We start from the raw sequence: 25,713 nt of genomic DNA on the forward strand, positions 1-25,713 counted from the left end.
TCAAGACCTGAATTAAATTATGTCCTGCAAGAAACTCAGTGACTTAGGATGATTTACTTCACTTATTTCTCCAGAGTACCAGATAAAAAATTAAAATACACCATGCCCAATTTTTTGACTCCTACCTCCCAAAGGTAAATGGAGGTTCGGAAGAATGGCGATAACTTTAGTTCTCTACTAAGGAACAAGGAGCCACTGTCCTGCCCAAGCAGGATCACAGCATTGAGAGCCTGGCTTCCCTAGCAGTAGCATGCCCATGATAAATCAGAAAGAGGTAGAGAACAGTCAGCTCCCAGCAGGCTAAGAGAGCAAGTCTGTAAGAAATAAATATTGATTTCATTTTATTATAAATAAAAACAAAAATACATTTCTAAAGGTTAAGTCACCTCCATTGTGAACTAGTCTTAATCCAAAACCTGACTGAATCCAGACCAAACTATTCTATCACCCCTAAAAATACTGAGATATCATTAAATATGATAACTTTCAACAAAAATTTTCTTCTTTTCAAGTTTAAGTGCAAAAGTATTATTTCAAATCAGTGTTACTTAATCATGTAATAGCACCATATCCTAACTACTGAAGAGAAAAGAGAGAGAGGAATTCCTAAGGGGAGGCTAAACAGCCATAAAGAACTGTTCACTCAACATGAAGAAGTCAAATTCCTGTTTTAGTATTCATGATCTGGGGGTATGCATAACTAATTAGTTTCCCCCATTCATTCATTCGACAAATAAAATGGAAAGAGAAAAAGTGTTCATTTTTTAATGAAACAAATCAAGTTATCTAAAAACAAATTAAAACTCAAATGGTACTGGAGACCAGGGAAGAACTTGGAAGAGACACTTGTCAGGTCAGAAAGGCTGTGAAGTGAGGCCAATATAACCTGTGTGTCAGCCCACTGAGGTTTCCAAAGCTGCACGCATATTTATCCTTCTTTCCTAGTATCAAGAAATCCGCATCCTCAACTACTCCACAGCACTTCATCACCAAAATTAGACATAACGAATGTCATTTTATCATTTCCCTAATGAAACTCCTTAATAACAAACTTAAAAACCAAATCTCCAAAAAGAAAAAAGGATATTATTATGAACGACTTTATACCAGTGTTCCAAAATTTACATGAAATGAACAAATTGAAAAACAATTTGAGGAAAAACACACTTACTAAAACTGACAAGAAACAGAAAAATTTGAAAAGGCCCATAGGCATTAAACAAATGGAATTATAATTTAAAACTTTACCACAAAGAAATTCTCCTTAAGTTTCTGTGTAATCCCAATCAAAATCTAAACAGGTTTTGTGCATGTGTGGAAATTGACATGCTAATTCTAAAATTTACGTGGAAATGCAAAAGGCCAAGAATAACTAAATATAATCTAGAAAAAGAAAAAGAAAACTTGGAGGATTAATACTAGTACATAGCAAGAATTACTATACAACTATAGTAAAAAAAAAAAAGTGAGGTAAAGTCTAAGGGGACAGAAAGAAATCTAGAAATAGGCCCATGTATATGGGGTCACTAATTTGTGACAAAACACACTACAGTACAAAAGGGAAAAGAATGTCTGTTCAGTAAATGGATCAACTGGCTACCCACTTATAAAAATAAATGAATCTTGACTCCTACCCTCATGCCACATAAAAAAAGAAAATCATCTCTGAGTAGATTATAGAACTAAATGTGAAAGAAAAAACAATAAGGACTCAGGCGAAAAAAAAAACAGCATTTTCATGATCCTGGTGTAGGCAAAGTTTTCTTAAGTATGACACAAAGGTACTAAATATAAAAGAAACAATAAAATGGACTACATTAAAATTAAGAATTTCTGTTCATGAAAATAAACCATTAAGACAGTAAAAGACTAGTCAAAGTGTAGGTAAGTCATTTACAAATATCTGGCAAAGGACTCATAGCCACACTACATAAAGAATTCCAACAAGTAAAAGACGACCCAGTAGAAAAACAGTCAAGAGACTTACATAGGAATTTCAAAAAGACGATATTTAAATGACAAAGTTATAAAACGTGTTCAAATCAGTGGTCATCAGGAAAAAACACTAATTAAAACCATAGTAAGATAACTCACCAGAATGGCTAAAACTGTCAAGTGATGGCGAGGATGTGGAGCAACTAGAGCTATCCAACACTTGGTGGGGGTGTAAACCAATATAATGGCAGCATATACTAGAGTTGGGCCTGCACATACACGTACACTATGACCCAGAAATTCCTCTCCTAGTGATTGTCCCTGTTGAGATCCATTTCAACAAAAACGAATGGTGGCGGGGGAAGGGGGGGACTGAAAAAGAAACCATAGCAACAAGCCATTTTTATTGCTTCTGCCTAGCCTCTTAACAAGGCACTGGGGTCGGGAGGAAACAACAGTGGTTTTTCTAGAAAAATGAAAAAGAGATAAAAAGAAGTATGAGATGAGGGCATCTCTTTGTCACATTATATACTGCTAGACCATTTGAACTGTTTTCCCACTGAGAGCCTATTATAGTTTTGTAATTTAAAAAATAATAAAGACAAAGTGAATCTAAAAAGTCAGCCAGCTTGAGTAGATGGTTCTCTCCAGCAGAACTCAAAGATGCAGAAGTGGAGAGTAACAAAAGAATCAAATAGCAAGAGAAAGATTCAAAGGAAAATTCCTGGCTCCTAAGACCTATAACTCACATTTCTCTTCTGCTTTTCCTAATTCATTCTCTATCTCTCAGGTAACTCCTATGGATTATCTCATAGGGGAAAAGGACAGAAACACCATTCTAACAATCCTTAAATTCACTCCCCTTGGGGTTACCTGGTACTAGACAGCCTCCCAGCAGCCTCACAGCAAATAGGGTTGGGTTACCACCCCCACTTTACCTAGGGGGTAGTGTTAAAAAGGAAAAAGAAGTGGCTTGCTCAACAGCCTAAACTGAGTTTGATATAAAAGCAGTACTCTATGGTCAGGTTTCCTTATTTCCATCCAGGACTCTTCCTCTTAGATCATGCTCTAAAAAACTTAGAGATGCACAATATATGAAAGCCAGTTCTAGCTTCCTGACCTGACACAAGCCAACACTGCTTTGTAGGAAAACCTTTTCCATAACCTGTGTCTTAATACTAATTACACTAAAAGTTTCAAAAACATTCAGAACGTTTGTGATGTTGTTTATAATAAGAAGTACGCATTTGGTACATCCCTGTTCCTGGCACAGAGCTCCTAAAACCTTTGGAATTTCCTAAGTGATGAGAGCCCTAAGTCTTTTGTCATGTTAATAAAGTGACTTTTGGAAAGCTAAGTATGGGGGCTGGTTGCCTAGACCAACCAAGTGATTAGAGGGTTAGAACTCTCAACCCCATCCCGACTTTCAGAGAGCAGAGAGGGATGGAGGTTGAGTCCAATCACTAATGGCCAATGATTTAATCAGTCATGCCTATGTAATAAAACATCCATAAAAACCCAAAGGACAGGCTTCCAAGAGCTTCTTGTTTAGTGGACGCTTGCTGGTTTGATGAAAGTGGCATCCCCAGAGAGCATACACTGCCCTGTGCATCTCTTCCACCTGGCAGTTCCTGAGTTACATACTTTTATACTAATCTGGCATATAACATGTTTCTCTGAGTTCTGTAAACTGCTCTAGCAAATTAACTGAACCCAAGGAGTGGGTCCTGGGAACCTCCTTAATGCAGGTTGGTTAAAAGTACTGGTAATGACCTGAACTTTCCATTAGTGTCTAAAGGGGGTAGAGGAGCAGTCTTGTGGGACTGAGCCCTTAACCTGTGTGGTCTGATGCTACTAACTCCAGGTAGATAGTGTCAGAATTAGGTTAACTGCTTGGTGGTGTTGGAAAAAACACACACTGGAACATAACACTGACCTCAAATAAATTTATAAATTGATAACTAAGTAGCCACCTAATCTGAACCTGATTTGCCCGTAATTCTTCAAATTGCTTAAGTCCTAATTCTTTTTAACAGTTTTACAGAAGATATCATCCTCTTTCACAGTCATAGTCAAAAACAGGTTAAAAGTTTGGGATAACTTCCTGGAAAATAAGTGAGTTCATTATATCACTCTTTTGCGCATAATTCCAGAGATCAAAGATGTAAATACAAAAAAATGAAACCATTAAGTACTAGAAGAAAATATGGGGGATCATTTTTATCATCCCAAGGTGGAGAAATCCTTAACATGACATGAAACCTAGAGGTCATTAAAGAACAGATAGATACTATGCAAGAACTTCCATATATCAAAATGAGACCAAAAAGAAAGAGGAAAAAAAATGAGGGAAACATTTCAATTTCAATGCATAAAACAAAGAGCTACCAACTCTGATTCCTTCGTCTTCACCTCCCACAGCCCAAGTACCAGAGTCCTACAAGCCCTGTCTTCTAAACATCTTACCCATCTGTCCAGGCCTCTCCATTTCCACTGGTGCTATCACCCACCCAAATGCCACCTATTGGCCCCAAATCGCCTGCCAATTCTCCACAGAGGAACCAGTGTTTTATGTACTTTCATAAACTCCTATGCCAATTAACTTATAATGGAGAATATTCCTTTCTCTAACCATAATACTTAGATATATATACTCCCTTACTGGTATAAAAGTACCTGGAATGCTAATTCATAATCAGAAAATTACCCAATGATGGAAGGGAGGATGGAAGGAAGGAAGGAAGGAAGAAAGGAAGGAAGGAAGGAAGGAAAGGTACTCCCCCCCAAAAAAGAATTGTTCTCTTGATTATTAAAAAAAAAATAATGTGCTTATTGAAAAAACTTAGAATATATAAAATTTGAAGGAAGAAAGTTTTAAAAATCACTTTTATCTCATCATCTGAAAGAAACCCTATTAACGTGTTTGTGGTCATGCTTTCATGCATCTGTTTGTACACACACTCACACCCAAAGGAAGCATGCATTTGCTGGGGGTTTTTATTTATTTATTTTAATAGAATCCATTTCCACCTGTATGCTTATCTTCACCTTGCCAATGTTTACATCTGCTATGTATCCTTCCATACCTTTTTCCTGCTCATACAATTTTAAGTTAAACACACACACACACACACACACACTTTATTTTTTAAAAAATGAAATATCATAAATATGTGAATCTTGCTTTCCTCACTCAATAATATACTATGGAAATCCCTCCAAGTCAACCGTATATATACAGCTCTTTTCAATAACTGCATATTTTATAGTGTGACTATTTCACTGTTTATTGAACTATCATTCCCTTACTAAGGAACATTCACTTGTTTCCAGTTTTGGCCATTATAAGCAACGCTGCATTGATTCTTAGACATATGTCCTAATTCTCATGTGTTTATGGCTCTGAGACAGATGCCAGGAATCCGGGTTGCTGAGTAGAGGAATATATATTTCTAATGGTGACAGGCATTTCTCTTCAAATATTTTTTAACTACCTGCTATATGCAACACACTATCCTAGGCACTGAGGATATAGCAGTAAGCCAACAGAGTTAAATGCCCTGTTCTTTTTAAGCTTCCATTCAAAGAGGGAAGGTTCAGAAGAGAGACAACAAACAAATAAGTACACAGATTATGTTACAGGGCGATAAAGTGCTTTGGAAAAACAGTAGGAAAGGAGGATAGACAGTGTGGGAGAGAGGCTGCAATTTCATTTAGGGTGGCTAAAGAAAGCTTCAGTGAAAACAGTGTTTGAGTAAAAACCTAACTAAGGTTGGGAATATATTAGGTTGGTCCAAAAGTAATTACAGTTTAAAATGTTAAAAATAATTGCAAAAACCGTAATTATTTTTCCACCAACCTGATATCTGTGTATACTACAGAGATACAGTTATATCTGCATACAGTCTATCCTGAGGAGGAAGATCCTAGACAAAAGGGAAAACGAGGCCAGGGACCATGGAATAGAGTGCTTCAGGAACCACAAGGAGGCCTGTATGATGGAGCAGAAGCAGCAATGTGCAGAAGAGATGAAGTTGGAGATAATAGGGTTTGGCTTCTACTCACAGAAATGGGGAGCCACTGCAGGGGTCCAAGCAGAGGAGTAACGTGTCTGAGTTGCATTACTAGGATTACTTTGACTGCAATATGTTGTTGTAAATATTCTTCAATGTATGAAAGCAAATTATTGCCAGATAGCATTCCAAAAATTCTAACAATTCACATTTTTATTACGGTTACATGAGAATATTTTACACCTCCTCCCCAATTATACTACTAAGAATTGCTGCACTTTTTAATTTTGCAAATTGGAAGGATAAGAAATGACATCTCACTGCTACTTTAATTTATACTTCCCTTGTTCATGAATATCATTTCGTACATTAGCCATTTTTATTTCTCTTATGATAAACCAACCGTTTATATGCTTTGCTTACTTTCTCTTTGGGTTGCCTTTTCCTTATCAATTTGTGAGAGGATTTATGTGTTTTAGAGATTAGCCTGTTGTGTTATATTTTCTCAAACTATTATGTCAATTGCACTTTTTGCATTTTATTATATGAGTTACATGTGCTAACACTCACAGATTTAAGTGCACAATTCAATGAGCTGCAACAAATGTATACAACCACGTAAATATCCTTCTAATCAAAATACGTAACATTTCCATCACCCCAGAAAGTTCCCTTATACCTTTTCGTTGTCAATCTCAGCTATCAAGAGGTAACCATGTCCTGCTTTCCTTAATTTCTACCATCTAGCTCAGTTCTGTCTCTTCCCAAAACTTATAAAAAATAGAATCATATAGTAGCTATATATAGCTGGCTTCTTGTTCTCAACATGTTTAAGATTCATATGCTATGGAATGTATCAAGTTTGTTCCTTTATATGGCTGTCACGATTTGTTCATGGTATTATTCGCCGTAGAGTAAGTTTTTAAAATTTTTGTATGTCCCAACTTTTATAGCTTCTGAGTTTCTTAGCTTGATTTAAAATAAAATCTCTCTTGGATTATATATAGTCATCTAAATATTATTCTAGTTTATTTTATATATTTAGGCCTTATATCAGTTGGAAATTATTTTGGAAAATGATGAGAATAGGGATCCAACTTTATTTTTTCTCAGATGTCTCAGTTGTGCCAGTGCCCTCTATTAAATAAATCACCTTTTTCTAACTATACTAAAACTTACCAAGAGGTAGATACTTATCCAAATCACTAACAATCATTCAGGTAAGTATTCCTAATTGACAATACTTTTCTCATGCCCAGAATGCTCAAAGATATGTATGAGGTGTGATCAAACAATATGGTGAATGTTTAAATTTTAAAAAACATATTACAGTAAAAGATACATTGCCATTAATTCCCCTCAAAATACTCCCCCCAGCTTTGAACACATTTATGCCATTGTTCTTGCCACTTTCTGAAGCAATTCTGGAAATCCTTTTTCACAAGTGTCTTTAGTTGTGCTGTCATGGCTGCCTCGATGTCCTGAATCATTTTGACTTTGGGGAAGAGCCAAAAGTTGCATGGTGCCAGATCCTGTGAATAAGGCGGATGAGGACACACCGTAATGTTTTTATTGGACAGAAACTGCCATATACCAGAAGTGACGTGTGACACGGAACACTGTCATGATGGAGGATAATTTATGGCACACTTTAAAATACACATTCTCTTAACCGTAGCTCACAACCGACGGACTGCACCAAAGAAATTGAATCTTGTCATATACTGTTACTAAGGTTCGATGCTCCACTTCCTGTATTGAAGATCCCTGCCTTTCCGTTAGATGGCACTTAGCAGCAACATTCACCGTATTTTGTGATCAGAAGACACAACAGAAAGGCTCTGTGTCACATATCGCTTCTGGTATGGCAATTTCTGTCAAATAAAAACTTGATGGTGTGTCCTCACCGACTTTATTCACTGGATTGACAAAAAAGAAAAACACAGGTCATTACTGGTCAAAATAAATTGGCAAAATAAATTGGCAATGTGCGACTTCTTCCCCAAAGTCAAAATGATCATGAAAGGTAAAGGCAATGTGCGACTTCTGGCTCTTCCCCAAAGTCAAAATGATCATTTTGAATCGATTCAGGACATCGAGGTAGCCATGACAGTGCAACTAAGGACACTCATTAAAGAGGTCTTCCAGAACTTCTTCAGAAAGTGGCAAGAATGATGGGATAAGTGTGTTCAAAACGAGGGGCAGTATTTTGAGGGAGATTAATGACAATGTATCTTTTACTGCAATAAATTTTTTTCCTTAAACATTCACCATATTTGTTGATCACGCCTCATATCTTGTGAAAAACACACATGAAATTACTCTTCTGCTTTTAAAACTCTTCAATGGCTTTTCCCTCTCCTTAGAATAAAGATTACATGTGGCCCCTGCAAACGTCTCCAGCATCATCTGATACCACTCTCTCCCTCACTCCTGCACTCCCATCACACAGGCCTTCTTCCATTCCTCAAAGTCTGGTCTTTCTTTCCTGTCTGTTCTTCACAGAAGGCTTCATTCTGCTTAGGAAGCTTACTTGCTCTTCTCCCACCTACCTGAGCCTAGCTTTCTCCCTCTCTTCCATCAAGTCTGTTTAAACATACTTTTCTTCAGGAGTCTTCCCTAGCTGCACAAAGTGGGTTGCCCTACTTCCCTAACCCCCATGTTTCCTCCAAATCTCTCCTCTAGTTCTCCCTTACGGCCCTGTGCACGCTTACAATTAGTAACTATTTGCTTCATATTACCTTCCCCAACATACTACTGTAATCTCCACAAGGGCAAAGACCATTTCTATTTTGTTCACCACTGTACTCCTGTACATCTCATTAACTGTCTTAAGAAATACTAATCACAAAGAAATCAGTAAGAAAAATAAACACAACAGAAGCATCGCAGAACAGCAACAGGAGTGTCACAGAAATATGAAAAGGCAAATAAAACAAGAAGCTGATCAGGGCAACAATGATTTACAAAAAAAAAAATAAAACTTAAGATAGTTTCCTCTTGAAATTGACAAAAAAAGAAGAAGAAAACACAGGTCATTACTGGTCAAAATAAATTGGTACAGCCTTTTGGAAAGCAACATGGTAATATCTTTGACAAAGTCATTCCACGTCAAGGAATTTATTCTATAAGAACACTCATACAAATAAGATGTATGTACACAGCTTTCTCAGCAGCACTGTTTCTAATAGAGAAAAATAAGAAACAACCTAAATGGCCACAATCAGGTTTTACTATCATTTGACCATACAGTATTAAACTGATAAGAAAAGGTATCCAAGATATATTAAGTTTAATAAAACAAGTCACGTTTCTGTAAAAACACGATTAATAAGTTTCTCACAATGAAAAGCTTAAAAATCTAAGTAAAAATGACTATAGATTCATGTATGTATTTAGAAAACGCTAAAAGAAATATAACAAACAGTGGTTATCTCTGGGAATTGCCATTTCTTTTCTAGTTTACTCATTTTGACAATGTTTAATTGTTTTAAATAGGGGAAAAGGTTACTTTTGTAATTAAGGAAAATGTGTTCCTTTTTAAGTATCATCTAAACTGAAACCTGATCTTTACAATATCAAAAGTTCCCAATTTATAAAAGTACGTACATAAACTTTAGATGGATCTCCAAAACTGATGGCCAATAAAAATGATGTTCCAGTCAATAAAATTACAGTACCAGTCTCTACAAACACACTGTACCCTTCATATTTAGAATCAAGGAAGCAAATCTAAAATATGAAATGAATATTGTTTACCCAATAGCCAAACGCATGACTATATTCACTTGATCAATATTTCTTAAGTTTATTTTTATAAATTAGTTCCAGTAATATACAATGCACAAAATAATAAACATTTTAATAGTCACTTTGAAATTCCTGATTGTTTCATAATTCAGGTTTTTGAGTTTGTATGCTCCCTAATATCTCTTTCCACAACTAAAGCTAACACTTAAAAATATTTTTCAGGGGCCAGCCTGGTGGCTCCGGCAGTTGGAATTTCATGCTCCTAACATCGAAGGCTGCCGGTTAGATTCCCACATGGGTGGGCTCTCAGCCACAAGGTTGCCGGCTCAACTCCTCGAGTCCCGCAAGGGATGGTGGGCTGCATCCCCTGCAACTAACAACAGCAACTGGGCGCTGAGCTGAGCCCTCCACAACTAAGACTGGAAGGACAACAACTTGACTTGGAAAAAAGGCCTGGAAGTACATACACACTGTTCCCCAATAAAGTCCTATATATTTTATTTTATTGGGGAAGGGGAACAGGACTTTATTGGGGAACAGTGTGTACTTCCAGGCCTTTTTTCCAAGTCAAGTTGTTGTCCTTTCAATTGTAGTTGTGGAGGGCGCAGCCCACCATCCCTTGGTGGGAGTCGAGGAATTGAACTGGCAACCTTTGTGGTTGAGAGGATGTGCTCCAACCAACTGAGCCATCCGGGAGCTCAGCAGCAGCTCAGATCAAGGTGCCTTGTTCAATCTTAGTTGCAGGGGGCGGAGCCAACCATCCCTTGCGGTACTCAAAGAGTTGAACTGGCAACCTTGTGGTTGAGAGCCCACTGGCCCATGTGGGAATCGAACCAGCAGCCTTCGGAGTTAGGAGCATGGAGCTCTAACCGCCTGAGCCACCAGGTCAGCCCTATATATATATTTTTTTCATTCTGATAGACAAAATCTAAGTATACTCTCTACTCAGAAAGCAAAACCTACTCTGCAATTAAATTTTCTGTACATCTCAAAAAATGGGAAATTAATAGTATTATTTAACAATTTTTCTACTAGGCACTGACTTGTACCACTTGGTGCCCTCTATCAACAGCGACTAAGACAAACTACACAAACAGCTCTGAAGAAAACTGACATTTCAACCAGGGATTAAGAGATGAATTTAGTTTTGACTTCAAACTTTCTTCCCCTTTGCTTCTTTCTATGCTGCTTTGCAATTTTTTTGAAAAGCAATCACACCCTACAATCAAAAATCTTTAAAGTTGGGTATCCGATGGACATGCGTCCTATTTGGGAGACCACCTCAGGGATACTGTGGATACCTGATCATGGCATTGTACACCAGAAGCTAAACATTAATGAATGCCAACTATAATTTAAAAAAAAAAAAAAAAAAAAGAAAAAAAAGAGACAGAGTCCTCACAGCCTATGCTGGGTTTATCACCTCCTGTGAAAGTATCTTTCCCTGTTCAGACTCACTGTGCATTCCTTTGTTCTACTTAAGCACATGCATCAATGGTCCTCAGGTGTGTCTCCTGCTTTCTGTATTTCAGACCCTGCAGGGGAGGGGTAAAGCAGAAAGTGGAGTGTGTACAGCCACATTGCCTGCGTTGGCTGGCTGCTGAGCAGATCCACTGGCTATGGGCGACATACACGTTGCCAGGGGCTGGATCATATTAGCTCTCTCTCCCCTATTGCTATAAGTAAACACTATACCATTTGAAAAAAAAAAAAAATCTTTAAAACTCTGCATGCTATTTGCCCTGGTAATTATAATTCTAGAAATTGAACTTAAAAGAAATAATCAGATATGTTCAGAACGTATATGTTATCCACATTACACTTTTCTACAATAGGAACAACCTTAACATAACACACCAAGTTAAATACTTGGTGATGTGATATTACATGAAAAATGACTATCTCGGGGTGGCCCGTTAGCTCAGTTAGTTAGAGTGTGGAGCTAATAACACCAAGTTTGCCAGTTCGATCCCCACAAGGGCCACTGTGAGCTGTGCCCTCCTTAAAAACAAACAAAAAAATGACTACCTAAAGAAAAAAGTACACCTAGAACAGTCCATTGTATTCTCACCTCATTAAATTAAGCACACTGAGGGCAAGGACTTTTACTCACTGCTTTATTCCTAGTAGCAGTTAGAACAATGCCTGGCTCACAGTAGCCACTCAAAACCTTACATAATGAATGAATGTAAGTAATCCAAGTGTATACAGAAAACATGTTAGATAGAAATATGTAACAGCAGAATCACATAACACATCCATTTACTTTACTGGAATTCAACTGTCCAGACTAAGCAAAACAAAAGGATGAAATAATGTAAATCATGCACCTGGCCTGCTTTGTAAGTAGAATGGAGGGAAAAGCTTTATCTGCTATTTCCTCAGTAGATCTCAGATCCCTGTGACTCTCACAGGAAGAATACCACCCTAGCCAAGTGTGATTCTAGTATTTAAAGGAGGATTTTTTTAAAACAGAATATAGCCTCTAAATATAAGCCACTACTTGTTCTGGTGCTCCACCCAAAAACAGTAATTTTCTCCAAAGTTGGGCTTTTTAAAAGGATTGCCAAGGGTAATTTTGAGTATATAGAAATATTGCCTTAAAAGGTAACTTTGGAACAGTATTCCCAACTCCAAATAAAATGCAAATCTACTGTATGCTATGGGAATAATCACAGATATAGCTGGGATAGGAATATGCACAATTTTCTTGTTTTATTTAGTTTATTTTCTAATATCTCTACAATTAGTATATGTTGCTTCTGCAATAAGAAAAAAGCTCAATCTAATTTTTTATTAGTTCATAATAGTCCTTTTTACATTTATCACAGAGATGCTAAATCAGTTATCAATAATCCTCTACTTTTCCTTTAAAATAGTACTCCTATAGTATATTATCACTTGTTAAAAAGTTTACTCATGCAGTATATTGTTTATTTTACCCTATTGCCCTATGATATTTTAAAGGATTTCTTAATTAATAAACATATAACACTAAGGAAATTTTCTTTTTCTATCAAGATTCATTTAAATTTCTATGGAACAGAAAAAATGTAAGTTCTTTATTAACAAACATGCAAGTATTTTTTAAAAATCCAAAATAAGGTACCTGAACATCATAGAGTGCTACAATATTTTCATGCTGAAGTTCCTGTTAAGGAAATTGAGAATTTAAAGTATTTGTACTTACTCTAGCAATTTTAATATATTTCAATATGCAAATATAAATATACACACATATGCACTATTTCTAGTATACTATAGTTCTGTTACTAGATTTGAGCAATTCAGTCTACTAAAGAATAAGAAATGTGCCCGATCAAACTTGACTTGGGGCCTAAATATTTTTTTCACCACTATCATTTTTTAGACTCTTAACAAGGTACGTAAAGTACTCTCATTTACAAAATAAATGTCATAGTAAGTATGACCACCGACTTTCCGCTGGTCTTTTAAATTTAATACACAATTCCAACAGCAATAAAGGCATAAAATTCCAAAGTGCCTCTTAAAAACACATTATTTTCCTGAAAGAAAAAACGGATAATTCCTAGCTCAAAAAGCTGTCCACAGAATAGTTTTGTTGAAAGCTAGCACTAGTTGAGGGTTCCATGTTCATATTAGTTTGGGAAACATTGGGTTAAACACATCTAAACCACTTTCTTCATTGTGTAATTTTTCAGACTTTATCTTAATGAGCCAAAAGCTTTGTGATTCCCCAAAAATACAAAATGTATTTGACCATAGGACTTTGTTTTCCTCAAAGCGTCTCACTTGGATAACACTGCTTGTGAGTGGTCAAAAAAGACCAATTCTAAGGAAAATAACTTTCTTCAATTTACAAAGAAAAAAGATCCGAAGTCTTCCCTATTACCCAAAAAACTTAACTGTAACTTGGAAGGGATCAACAGAAGAGGCAAATAATGTATAAGAGGGACCTTCCTCTTCCCAAATAACACAGTAAGAAATTATGAGAAACTAAAATCAGTTTTCACAGAATCCCTCTAAGCATTGGCCAAGAGCCACAAACATCTATTTTTAAAAACAGCTTCTGAGCACTCAATGTTTCAAAAAACTAAACACACAAAAGTAAGAGCAACAGGTGGAAAATCTCAAACTTGGGTCCAACTACCTAAATTGCAAAGAATGTCATCATGTATTCATGTAATTTAAGTTTTAATCTAATATGAAATACCACATACCTTTAAGATTTTAATTTCCTTCCCAAGCAGTATTTGTGATTTTGACAAGTTCTTTTTATTAATACTTTTAATGGCTACCTCCCAATCAGTTTTCTGAAAAGGAAAAACAGTGTCAACTTCTTGAAATTATCCCACTGAAATACTCCAACAGGAAAAAAACTATCTACAAACATAATGATGTTTTTAGCCAAGTCACATACAACACTAGGGGGAAAAATGGAAAAGAAACTGAATCGACAACTGAAAAATTATTTCATAAATTAGTGTTAACAGCTAATGTCCTACAAGACAGCCAATAAAAAATAATAGGAAGAGCACATAGTAACCAACAATAAGTGAAAAAAGAACAGTTTACAACTATTTAAGAGTTATGGAGAAATGTGATAATAAACTGAAAAGTGGTATGATTAACTAAAAACATTATTTGATAGCTTGGCAAGAGTAAGCGGTGTTTTAACTATTTTTTCTTGAGTTTTACGTTATTTTCATAATAAACGAAAAGTACTATTTATTACTTTATCTGATAAGCAAAACCAGCTCCTCGGCAACAATCAGAACTGTCAAACCTCTTTATGATTATTTCCACACCCAAGGAGACTTTCCAAATTCTTTAAATTCTAAAACCTCGTGTGACCCTATTTTCGAAATAGCAAAACATAAAAAAAAAAAAAAAGTTGAACCTGCTCTCATGTTTATTTGGATTGGAAAATGGAGAGTCCAACCATCTTTTCCAGGCGGAGCCCTCCTTTCTAACCCCAGGAAGGGAAAATGGTACGGAGCTCATCAGGGCGTAGAGGAACCAATGCTGGGAAATGTGATACCCCCGGGCTTGAGAAAGTCTCAGGCTAACGGGAAACTAGCCCGTTTTCCGCTGGGTCTGCAATTATCGACCTCAAAGGTGCCGAGCCCTGGCCGCCAGGGCGGGGGGGAAAACCAATGATCCGTCCACGCCTGAGCCCCGAGCTGTGCAGGGAACCATGCAGTCCTCTAGGATTCGGGTACGTTCAGGCGAAAGGCTTCCTTGGGCAACCAGACGCGTGCGTCCCTCCGAGCACTGGTTACCAGGCTCTCCGACAAGGAGGGGAAATCAGAGGCCGGGCAGCTCGTCGGTAGGTGGAGCGCTGCCTAGCGGCTTCGGCCTCAAAACAATCCTCGCCCAACCAAAACAAACCCCACAACACTGACAGCACGCACAATGGCAGGCCTCGGGGCGGCGAGCCAAGTTAGGGGAACTCAGCGCCCGCGGCTTCGCCAAGTTTCAGGACCACCCAGTCCGGCTGCGGCCGCGCGGGGGGGAGTGCGGACCACCGAGGCTCCGCGGGCCACAGACCCTGGCCTCGCCCCGGCCCGCGGGGCTCACCTGGCGGTGCCGCCCCCGGAAGACCACGGCGAAGGCCCCGTGTCCCACGAGGTCCCGCTTGCTGTACTCGAAGTCGCCCACCACTTCCATGGCCGCGCCCCCGGGGCATAAAGCGGGCTAGCGGGCAGCGCAGCGCGGCGGCCGGGATCAGCACCGCGGGCCCGCCGGTCCAGAGCGCGCCCGCGGGCCGCCGGACTGGGGCAGCCGCGGCCCCGTTCCCGGGCGGACGCTCATGCCGACAGGACGGAGCGGAAACGGGTGAGGCCGCCGCGCGGGGCTGGGGTCAGCGAGGCCTGGCCCGGCCCTGGCCGCTCCTCATGGCCCAGCCCGTCGCTGGCCGCGGGCTCCCTCGCGAACAGCCTCGGCGCTGCCGGGCCAGGGGTGCCGCCGCCGTCACTGTGCGTCCCCGGAGCCACTCGCGCGCCCGGGAGAGGAGGGGGGCCCGGTCATCCCCATCCCCAGCTCGTCCGGCCGCTTCGGCCCTCTCGGCCTGGGGCGCAGCTGTGGTGGCGGCCGCCGCCCTAGCACCCGCACAGCCGCGCTCCCCGCTGGCCTCCCCGCCTGAAGGCACCAGCCAACACACTGGCAGACGCCGACCGCTCCCGCGTCGACTGCCGGCCCTTCGCGACGTCAGCACGTCTTGTAGGACGGAGCACGCGACGAGGCACGCTCCCTCCGCCAGGAAAAGGAGTACGCGCACTCCTCCGGGAGAAGCTCCGCCGCCTCGGCGGGCCTCCAGTCACTCGTTGAGTCAGGGAAGGAGGATGCTCACGGTTGTGGCCACAACTAGTTACGCGCTACAGAGTCTAGAAACAGATTCGAGCCTGCCACGCCCCAGTCTGGACCCGCTGGGAGGCGGATTCCAAGAAGCCGATCTTGCACTCGAGCTGCCAGAGGGACTGGAGCATACCTTGTGCGGTGTAGACCCCAGGGATCCGTTGCCGACAAAGGAGCATCCCGTAGAGCCCTTCGGTTCCCGCGACCTATAAAACCAAAAGTCATGATGCCAAACTGCTTGTCTTCCCGACCCTTTTGCGTTTACTGAAAGAAATAGTATAGGGCAGGGATCCTGAACCTTTTTGGATCCCTTGGCCTCTGTGAAAGTTAATGACAGCTCAGAACCCTCTTCCCAGAGAAATGCTTATACACGTAGAGTCAGTATTGCTTATGTTTTTAAGGGCTCTGATGAGAACCCCTGCCTTCTAGTGTCCTTCCAGTTTGACCTCAAGCTTACCTTGAATGGGTTAAGGGGCTTTCTTTTGTACCTGATTATTAAGGTTCAAGTGACAAGGAACTTATTTGTCAACTTACCCTCAATGAAGTATCTTACCAAACCATTTAATAAATAACAAGCTTGAAAATGTGATAGAAAACTCAGGTCCCATACTATACTGTATGTTCAGTTGTTTAGCATATTTACTCTCAGGTTATCCCTTACCTCCAGAATTACATTTCCCACCCCAAGCCCCAGCCGGAAAACTGACCTCTGCAGGCAGGTAAGGGAACCTATCCATCCCTGAGGCAGACAGCCCTGGAATTCTGTGAGGAACCCCTCCCTTCCTCAAACCTTCAAAATGTAGGGTCTTGGATTTCTGTTCCCACTACCGTGCAAAACTACATAATTCTTTCTCTACTTCAAAATCTGGCCCAGGTGAGTGTTAGAAACTGAAAATCTGGAGCCTTCAAAAATTAAGAGCAAATGAAGCAAGTTTGCACATACACACAAAAATCCATTCAGAAATGATTCCTTATCTCTTTGAAAGATTCTCTATAGTATATCTTTAAATGTGAGTATTTATATAAGATATAGGATTTAATGTACCAAAATTCACTTAAAAAATAGCTCTTTGGGAATATGTATCTTCCGGTATAGGACCGTGAACAAGTTACTTCACCTACCATGCCTCAGTTTCCTCATCTGTAAAATGAAGATAAAAACAGCACCTGAGTTGTTGAGATGATTAAATAAGTTAAACGTGGAAAGCACTTAGAACAGTGTCTGTTTTGTACAACAACGCACTATGTAAGCATTTGGTTAGGTAAGTAAAGTGAGATCGAAGCTGGCCTTGGGCAACACTTCCCCAACCCTAGACCAGTGCCACAGGATCTTCCCCATTTCCTCCTCTGTCCACTCCCCAGGTGGGTCTTAGGTGAATAGAAACCAAGCTTTTCAGTTCTATGGATAGGCCATCTACATGAGTGTAAGGGTGATTTATCTATCAGATGTCTGGAGAATTCACTTCTGTTTAAAAACAATTCAACTGAGTAAATTTTAAACATTGACTTTATTCAGTGAATCATGAATAGGGCAGCATCCCATCTAGCAGAGAGAAAGGAGCTCTGAGGAGCTGTACAAAATCAAAGACATTTCTAGGCAGAAGGGAGCAAGAGCAAGGAAGCTATACTAGCAAAGAAACCAATTGGTTGTTGCAAGGTCACTTTCCTTTAGGAGATGGCAGGGATCTATCAAGCAAATTATCTCGCTAGTGCTGACCAGGTGATTCCTGATTGAATGATTTAAGATTCCAATTCTGGGAGAGGACCAAACTGTAATTAAGTCTCAGTTTGGTGACATGGGACTTAGCATAAGCGCCTCCATTTTGGGCCTGTTGTCTTGTTTTTAACACTTCTGTCATACAGGGTGTCATGTGGGGTCTCAGCTCCTGCTCCCCACATAAGAACGCAGGATATGGTTAGGCTAAAAAGGAACACCCACGGAGCCATAGGTAGGGGAGTCATACCACTATAGTCTCATTGGACGCTGGAGCCACACAACCTGCAACGTGCTGTCCGCTTTTCTGCCTGCCAACCGACCGACTTGCTAGCTGCAATCTGCGCTGCTAACTGCAATCTGCTGCTCTTGCTAGCTCAGCCACCATCTTCTTGTTAGCCCCCATTTCTACTAGCATAGCCACGGCAGTTATATTAGTGGCCAATGGTTCACTGGTTACAGCTGACGGCCAAACAGCTACAGCTGATGGCCATCTAATCACAGTTGATGGCCATTTACTACCTGAGCCAGCACCTTTCCACGTGAGGCCGAGAACCTGGAAACTGCACTCCTGGCTCTGTTCCCACAACTTCCTATAAACTTTCTCTGCAGAAGCAATGAGTATAAAAATTGGATAGCAAGGAAGCAACGGGGAGGAGGTAAACACACCTGGACTAGGTCTGGCAGCCTCTCCCACACAGTACCTGGTAGCAGCCAATATCTCAAGGAGCACGGGGGAACACTCCCAAGCTGCCCAGAGGCAGCTGAAGCTGCTGGCTTCATGTTCTATCCAATGAGGTGCTTCCTTGGGTCTCAGTACCCTCCAGGAGAAGCACTTCAACCTTCCTACTGGTCACCTTGCCATCCAGAAGAGGACAAGAGTACCCTTTGTCAACTGAACCAATGTGTATTTTATGCAAATCTGTATCTCAGAGCTTTTGTTGTGGGACATAGTTCGTAATCTAGCCCTGTTAACGAGGTCACATCTGCTGGAAAATGAACTTAATGAAGCTAATAATATATAATTTTGAGCTATTTATATTTAATGTCATTAAAATTACAATCCCACACTAGGGCATTATGGAGATATTTTAAGAAGCCACCAGAGGCCCTTAATTTGGACCTGCATCACATCCTATATGCACAGATTAACCATGGGCTCCATGGACACACCATTGCTTTAAAAAATAAAGTATGTAGCTTGCACACATAAGGATTTCTGACCTTGAGGCTCATTATTGAAAAGAAGTGGATGGGAACATTGCTAAGGGAATGTTTAGTTAGGTCTATGTCGTTAGCAAATAACAAACGCCAAATGCGGTAAAGCAGAAAATTAAAAAGGAATATAAAGAAAGATACAGGTGTACCTCTCAGTTAGTCAGGGCCTCAAAAGCAAACCAACAGTAGAACCAGGGACTCAAAGAGGACTGCTTCTCATGGGTACCCTGCTTCTTCTTTCACCTTAGCATTCCTTCGACATAAGCACTAACAGCCACCAGTCTCAAATCCAGATTTTTAAGGAAGGGATTCCAATTGTCTCAACTTAGGTGAGGTGAATTGCACAATCATCTAAAGCCAGGGATTGGAGGTAAGGGAGGCAAGTCGAGCTGTATAACTAAGGCTGCTCCCAAAGCAAGCCTTCAGGTGCCAGAGGGAGGGAGGGAGGAGGTGATTCCCCAGAAGCAGATGCTGGAAAGGCAACCCAGGAGGTGTTTACCAGAGGTCAAATTTTGGCTTAATTCAGGAATGGAGGCAAAGGGGGTTTTCAGTTTGCTTCTGAAATCACTCAAAGTTGCTAATCTGATTCCCTTTCATTGTTTTTAATTTGTCCTATTAACTGTGTGTGTGTGTGTGTGTGTGTGTGTGTGTGTGTGTGTGTGTATAAACATGTCAGGTGATAAACTATTGAAATGTTTCAGTGCCAGTACATTTTATAATAGTAACTGCAATGAGAGATAAATTACTTACTAATATAAATTCTAATACTATAAACTTAATTTATCAGCCAAATGCTGTAGGTTGTTCTGATGATAAAAGGGCCTCTTTTAAAGTAAATGTGAGAAACATTCACGGCCCAGTCTCCTGGGCAGGGAAACATTCTATTTAGGAGAATTACCAGTTTATTATTCTCCTCAAATCATATCATTGCTATTACTTCAATTTGGATTCTTTTCTTTCTACTTTGATTACACTGCTGATACTTTGAAATTCTTGTGAAGAGTGTGACAGCTTTGATATTTATATATGTATGAATTTATAACTAAATATGGAAATAAAGCACATAAAATGAAGAGACAACAAAGTTTAGATATATTTCTTAAATTTTTTAGGAAATATAAACACAAATCTTCTGAGTCATAAACATAAATCTGAAATTTTATATACTTCAGCATAGGAATTTTCTGATACTATGATTCTGTGAGAATGGCAAAGAGCCTCTTTCTATATTATGAAAGAATCAGTATCAAATTTGCGTTTCTAAAATGAAAAACAGTTTCATTATTTCAACCCAAGATACGAGTAGCTTATTTTTACTATTGCTGTAACTGTTAGACACAAATAGTGTTCAAAACTTGGATTATTAAAAGTTAAAACTGCTAAGTGCATATTTCATAGAAATGGCCATAATATTCTGTTAATGCTATTAGTTGACATAAAGAATATTTTCAAACATCACTGAGAAATTTCAAAGGATATCATGAGTCAGTTTCCCAAATAAAGCATCCAAAATATTAAAATTCCTAAAATAACTTCTTTACTGATGTGACAATAAAGAAAATGAAAAACATTTTAAATTTCAAAAAAAATTTAAGCAGGGAGCATTTGAGATCTTGCCCCCTGGCACATTGTGGTCAATTTGGCACAAATAAACTCATGAGAATTCTCTACAGGTTTGGATGTTTCTTATGTTGACACTTACTTGGCGTAGTCAGCAGGATGCCTAAGAAGGCCACAGGACTACTCTGTGAGACTGAACCCAGTGCTAGGTATAAGCAAGGGTCCATTGTGTGCCTGCCACCAGCTCCCAACTTTGCATCAGGTGAACTTAGGTGAGTTTTTCTTGGAATTCCAGGACTCCTTGCTTTAAGTAGCAGGACATAACTTTATTTGAGCTGTTCTTACAAAATCCTGGAGGTGGATAAGGGTTGAGATAACCCAGAGAAAGAAAAATACATACATATATACATACATACATACACACATAATTAAAAATAATAATAACAGGTTACTGTTTTAATTTTGGCTTTTTAATATAATTGTTTACTGAGTCTGAACAAAATCTTTGTTGGTTAAAGGAGGGACTGAACTCTTTAGCTCTGAAAGAGAAAGGACACTTGCTTCACCGCCCAGAATAGACAATGGGGTGCTATCAGTTGTTTCACATGACTGAATTCGGAGTGGCAGAGATGGGTGCTGTGAGGCATCCAGTGTGGTGATGCCGCCTATCTTGGAGAAGCTGGCGGGAACCCCGGGGAGAAGGACAGGGCGCACTAGAATGAGTTCACCCCAAGAGAGGGGCCAAAGAGAGAGACCTGTGCCTTGCAAATTGGCACAGTTCTGCCAGCATCTGGAAGGCTCTCGCTGGCCCTTGTTCTGGTATTCTTATGTAACTAAGAATCTTTGTGGGGTTGCCTGAGGAAAAATTTCCTCTAGGACCTAAAGCAGTCCTATAGCGATATCCACTGGATTTGACTCGTCCAGGGATGTGCACATGCAGGCTGGTTTTCCCTAGAAATTTGTTCAGACTCTGTAGATCTCAAAATTAACATGGGAAGTTGTGCCTCTGAGGCCGACAAGCACCATGTCAGTCATCCTCCCATTAATACTAAGATGGCCAAGATGAGGATCCTTTGATATTTCTAAATTAATCTTTTGTGCGCAATTAGAAAAAGATGCTATAAAATTAGGGAGAATGAATGGAAAACATATTTAATTAGTCACTCAAACCTTGAAAAAGAGGATTTAGATAAATAGATCAACCTATAATGTCCTTTAGGTGTCAAACCAATTCTTTGGGGAATTAGAAATGGCTGTCTTTATTTTAAAAGGAGGAAGGTCATTTGGAACTTGACTTATCAAGGACAGATATGAGCTTGTGAGACCACACTATTTGACCAAAAGGTTGGTCATCAATGCATCCTTCAGGTTTATGACCATAGGGGGAACTGTGGATTAAAAAGGCGGGTTCTATGGAAAGTAACCTCACAGTGTGATCTGATCATAAACTCCTAACTAGGCAGATCATTGTGGGTAGTCACGCTCCATGCATATAACTTCTTTAGTAAAAGGTTTATCTTTGCCTTAGGCAAGCCCTGTCCATTGTTTCTGTGCACCTAGGTTAATACATCTTTGAAATAAACTGTAACTACCCTTAAGAAAACACAAAATCTTGTTAACTATCCTGTAATCCACTCCCTGCCTTGCTTACTCCCACCTCCATGTAATCTTCCTCAGTCCCTCCTTAATTTCAAATGCATAAAAGAAGCTGCAAAACTGTTATTCTCTGGAGCATCTGAGATCTTGTTCTCAGGCATGTGTCATCAGTTTGGCTCAAATAAACTCTTGTAAAAAAATTTAAAAGCAAAAATTTAAACAGAATCTACTGCATGATTTAAAAAGAACAGAACATCTTCAGCCATGATGCATTTAGCAGAACTTCAGAAAAGAGTGATCCATATAAATGTATCATTGCAATCTAGATTTATGCTCCCTTTCATAAAACACATACCTACCGAAATGAGAAAACTGTTCCTAGGCGGGTTCTACAGAAACAATGATATGAAGTTGTGGTGCAAGGTGATTATTGGGGATAACACCATGATAGGAAGAGGTGGGAGCAAGATTGACAGAGAGGGAACTGTGATGCGGCTTGACCAAGCCTAGGCCACCCCAGCAGAAAGCTGTGGAACAAAACATGAGAGTTGACCCACACTGAGCCAAAATGCCTCAGCTCACTCACATGATGAGCTGCCCAGGAAGGCGTGATCTTGGGCGTCCTACAGAGCTCTCTTGGGCTGAGGCCCCGAGGAGCAGACAGCAGGAGGCTGACTGACAGGTCTGCACGGCTTCTTCCCAACGGCTGTGAGCAGCACATCTCAGAGGCAACTACAGCAACTTTTTGGGAAACTTAGGAGTCGGGCTGTAAAATTTCTATCATTATCCATGAATGTCATGTCCATTGTTTCACATAAAAGTATTTTAATACTGTAAAGTGACAAACTGAAGACTGGAAGACCATGTAGTGTAGTGGGTCTTGTGGGTTATGTGGAGCTGGCAGGAACGTCTAAAATCATATGTAAATTTGATTGTCATTGCTCAAGGAAAACTGTTTCAATGAGAAATACATATGGAAAACTTTACTGGGCTTTGTAGAGATGGTGCCAGTATAATGCTAGGGAGAAAGTCTAGCATTTCAGCCAATTTTTATAAAACTTTCAAACATTTCATTTGACACTTAGGCACTATATTCAGTTATCGCTGGATGATGCAACAAATTTGCAAATCAAGTAAGTCACTTTAATTAAATCTTTCCTTGAAAAACTTTATATTCACCCAATGTCAAATAAATAGTGAGAATGAAATAAAATTCCTGAAAGCTGGGAATGAAATAATGACAGTTGGATGAAGAGTTGGACTTTCATAGGTAGCCTGTTGTCCTAGAATGATAAAGCAATTAAACAATTCTATCAATTCTCTACTATAGAGTTTAACAAAAAAATGGTAAAATAGAAGTGGCTGAATAAGTAATAAATAAATAAATTTAAGAATTTGGATTTAATAAATTATATATTATAACAGAAAAGAATACTTTACAAGAATACCGTTGAAACTGATAGATCAATGGTCCTAAAAGCTTTGAGGACTCCTGAAGCTCTCTGAGACATTTTCAGGGGTTCTGTGAGGTCAAAACTATTTTCATAAAATCACAGAGATATGAATTATCTCTTCCACTGGGTCAGTATTGGCACTGATGATGCAAAAGCCACTTTTCTCACTAAATTTGTTTTGGTAGTTGTTTCATAATGTTATTTGTGTTAATTTACAGTGGACTTACTGTTGTTATCTTTAAGTAAATTAAGAATAAATATATTTTAAACTCCTTAGTTTTTATTTTACTTTATTTTTTTAAAATTTATTGGGGTGACAATTGTTAGTGAAATTACATAGATTTCAGGTGTACAATTCTGTATTACATCATCTATAAATTCCATTGTGTGTTCACCACCCAGAGTCAGTTCTCCTTCCATCACCATATATTTGACTTAGTTTTTATTTTTAATACAGTAAATATGTCAGGGGTCTTGAGACTAAAAAGTTGACAACTTCTGGGTTAATGAAGGAAATGATAAAAGTAACTGAATACATAAGGTTAAGTAAGGGAAACAATGAAAAGCGAGTGGAAGAAAGAAAAAAACAAAGAGATGTGATATGCTATTAGAAATAAAACAGGCCAACTTCTCCCGGCTGAGAAACTGAGGTCATTATCGGATTTGAAATATTTAAAGTGGATAGACAACTGTTTCAGCAATGCAGACATTAAGTGCGTTGTTGTGGGTGATGGTGTCGTTGGTAAAACATGTCTCCTGATACCCTACACAACAAACAGATTTCCATCTGAGTGTGTGTCAACTATTTCTGACAACTATGTAGTCACAGTTATGATTGGTGGGGAGCCATATACTCTTGAACTTTCTGATACCGCAGGGCAAGAGGATTATGATAGATTAGGACCACTGAGTTAGCCACAAACAGATGTATTTCTAGTCTGTTTTTCAGTGGTCTCTCCAACCTCATTTGAAAATATGAAAGAAAAATGGGTGCCTGAGACAACTCACGGTGGGGACCGAGCCAGGAGTGCAGTTTCCAGGCTCTTGCCTTCATGAGGAAAGGTGCTGGCTCAGGCAGTAAATGGCCATCAACTGTGTTTGGATGGCCATCAGCTGTGGCTAGTTGGCCGTCAGCTGTAACCAGTGAGCCATTGGCCACTAATATAACTGCTGTGGCTACGCTAGCAGCAAATGGGGGGCTAGCAAAAAGATGGTGGCTGAGCTAGCAAGAGCAGATTGCAGTTAACACAATGGATTGCAGCTAGCAAGTGGGGTCGGTTGGCAGAGAGAATTGGACGGCAGATTGCGGATAGTGTGGCTCCTGCTTCCTGTGTCTCCAACCCAGACACCAGCGAGAATATAGTGGTATGAGTCCCCTATCTATGGCTCCGTGGGTGTTCCTTTTTGGCCTCACCATATCCTGTGTTCCTATGTGGGGAGCGGCACCAGAGACCCCAGAAGAGACCCTGCCTGACACCCTGCATGACACTCACCAATGTCCAAAGACTCCTTTCTTGCTTGATGGGACCCAAATTGATCTCAGAGATGACCCCTCTACTACTGAGAAACTTGCCAAGAACCAATAGAAGCTGACCAGTGACCTTAAGGCTGTCAGGTGTGTGGAGTGTTCTGCATTTACATAGAAAGCCCTAAAGAATGGATTTGACAAAGCAATATTGGCTGCCCTGGTACCTCCAGACCCAACATGAGCCACAGGTATGTGCTGCTGTGAACATTTCTCCAGAGCCCTTTCTGCACATCTGGTCTTGGCATCATACTAAAAGCCATGTTTAAATCAAACTAAAGATTAAAAATTAAAATTCATTTTTGCAGTAATGACAAATGCCCTACCCTTATTCTCCTGTACTCATGTGAGACAAGGCCTGGAGGTATGGCCCTTTACCTACCTCAGTACTAGTTAATTTTGCACATTGTCAGAAAAGGGATCAGTACTAGTTTTTATTTTGCTGTTTCAAAACAAAAAAAAAACAAAACAAAATTTTTTTTTTGTTTTAATTTAAAAGCAAAGCATGCTGGTGTTGACTCTGTAACAGACTAATTCAGGTTGTTGAAGCTGCTCCTGGGTTTCACTCCAGAGAGTAATCTGGGACATCTAATTTTATTTTTGTGGTGT

The 25,713-nt window shown here is 39.7% G+C and overlaps 1 protein-coding gene and 1 pseudogene across 2 annotated transcripts in view; one reads left to right on the top strand and one right to left on the bottom strand.

Moving 5' to 3' along the window:
- Positions 1-15,869, bottom strand: part of ULK2 (unc-51 like autophagy activating kinase 2) — a 94,829-nt gene extending 78,960 nt beyond the window's left edge. The window contains exons 1-3 of the mRNA XM_081029949.1: positions 15,261-15,869; positions 13,901-13,993; positions 12,808-12,849 (exon numbers count right to left, since the gene is read on the bottom strand). Coding sequence (XP_080886075.1) covers positions 12,808-12,849; positions 13,901-13,993; positions 15,261-15,350 — 225 coding nt within the window. The 5' untranslated portion in view covers positions 15,351-15,869. The remainder of the gene's footprint in view (positions 1-12,807; positions 12,850-13,900; positions 13,994-15,260) is intronic.
- Positions 15,870-20,688: 4,819 nt separating this feature from the next.
- Positions 20,689-25,383, top strand: LOC308489274 (cell division control protein 42 homolog; annotated as a pseudogene). The gene is made up of 3 exons: positions 20,689-20,801; positions 24,278-24,588; positions 25,077-25,383. The product of its transcript is annotated as a cell division control protein 42 homolog (transcript).
- Positions 25,384-25,713: the final 330 nt, after the last annotated feature.

Source organism: Rhinolophus hipposideros, assembly GCF_964194185.1.
Source record: "Rhinolophus hipposideros genome assembly, chromosome: 20".
NCBI classification, from domain to species: Eukaryota; Metazoa; Chordata; class Mammalia; order Chiroptera; family Rhinolophidae; genus Rhinolophus; species Rhinolophus hipposideros.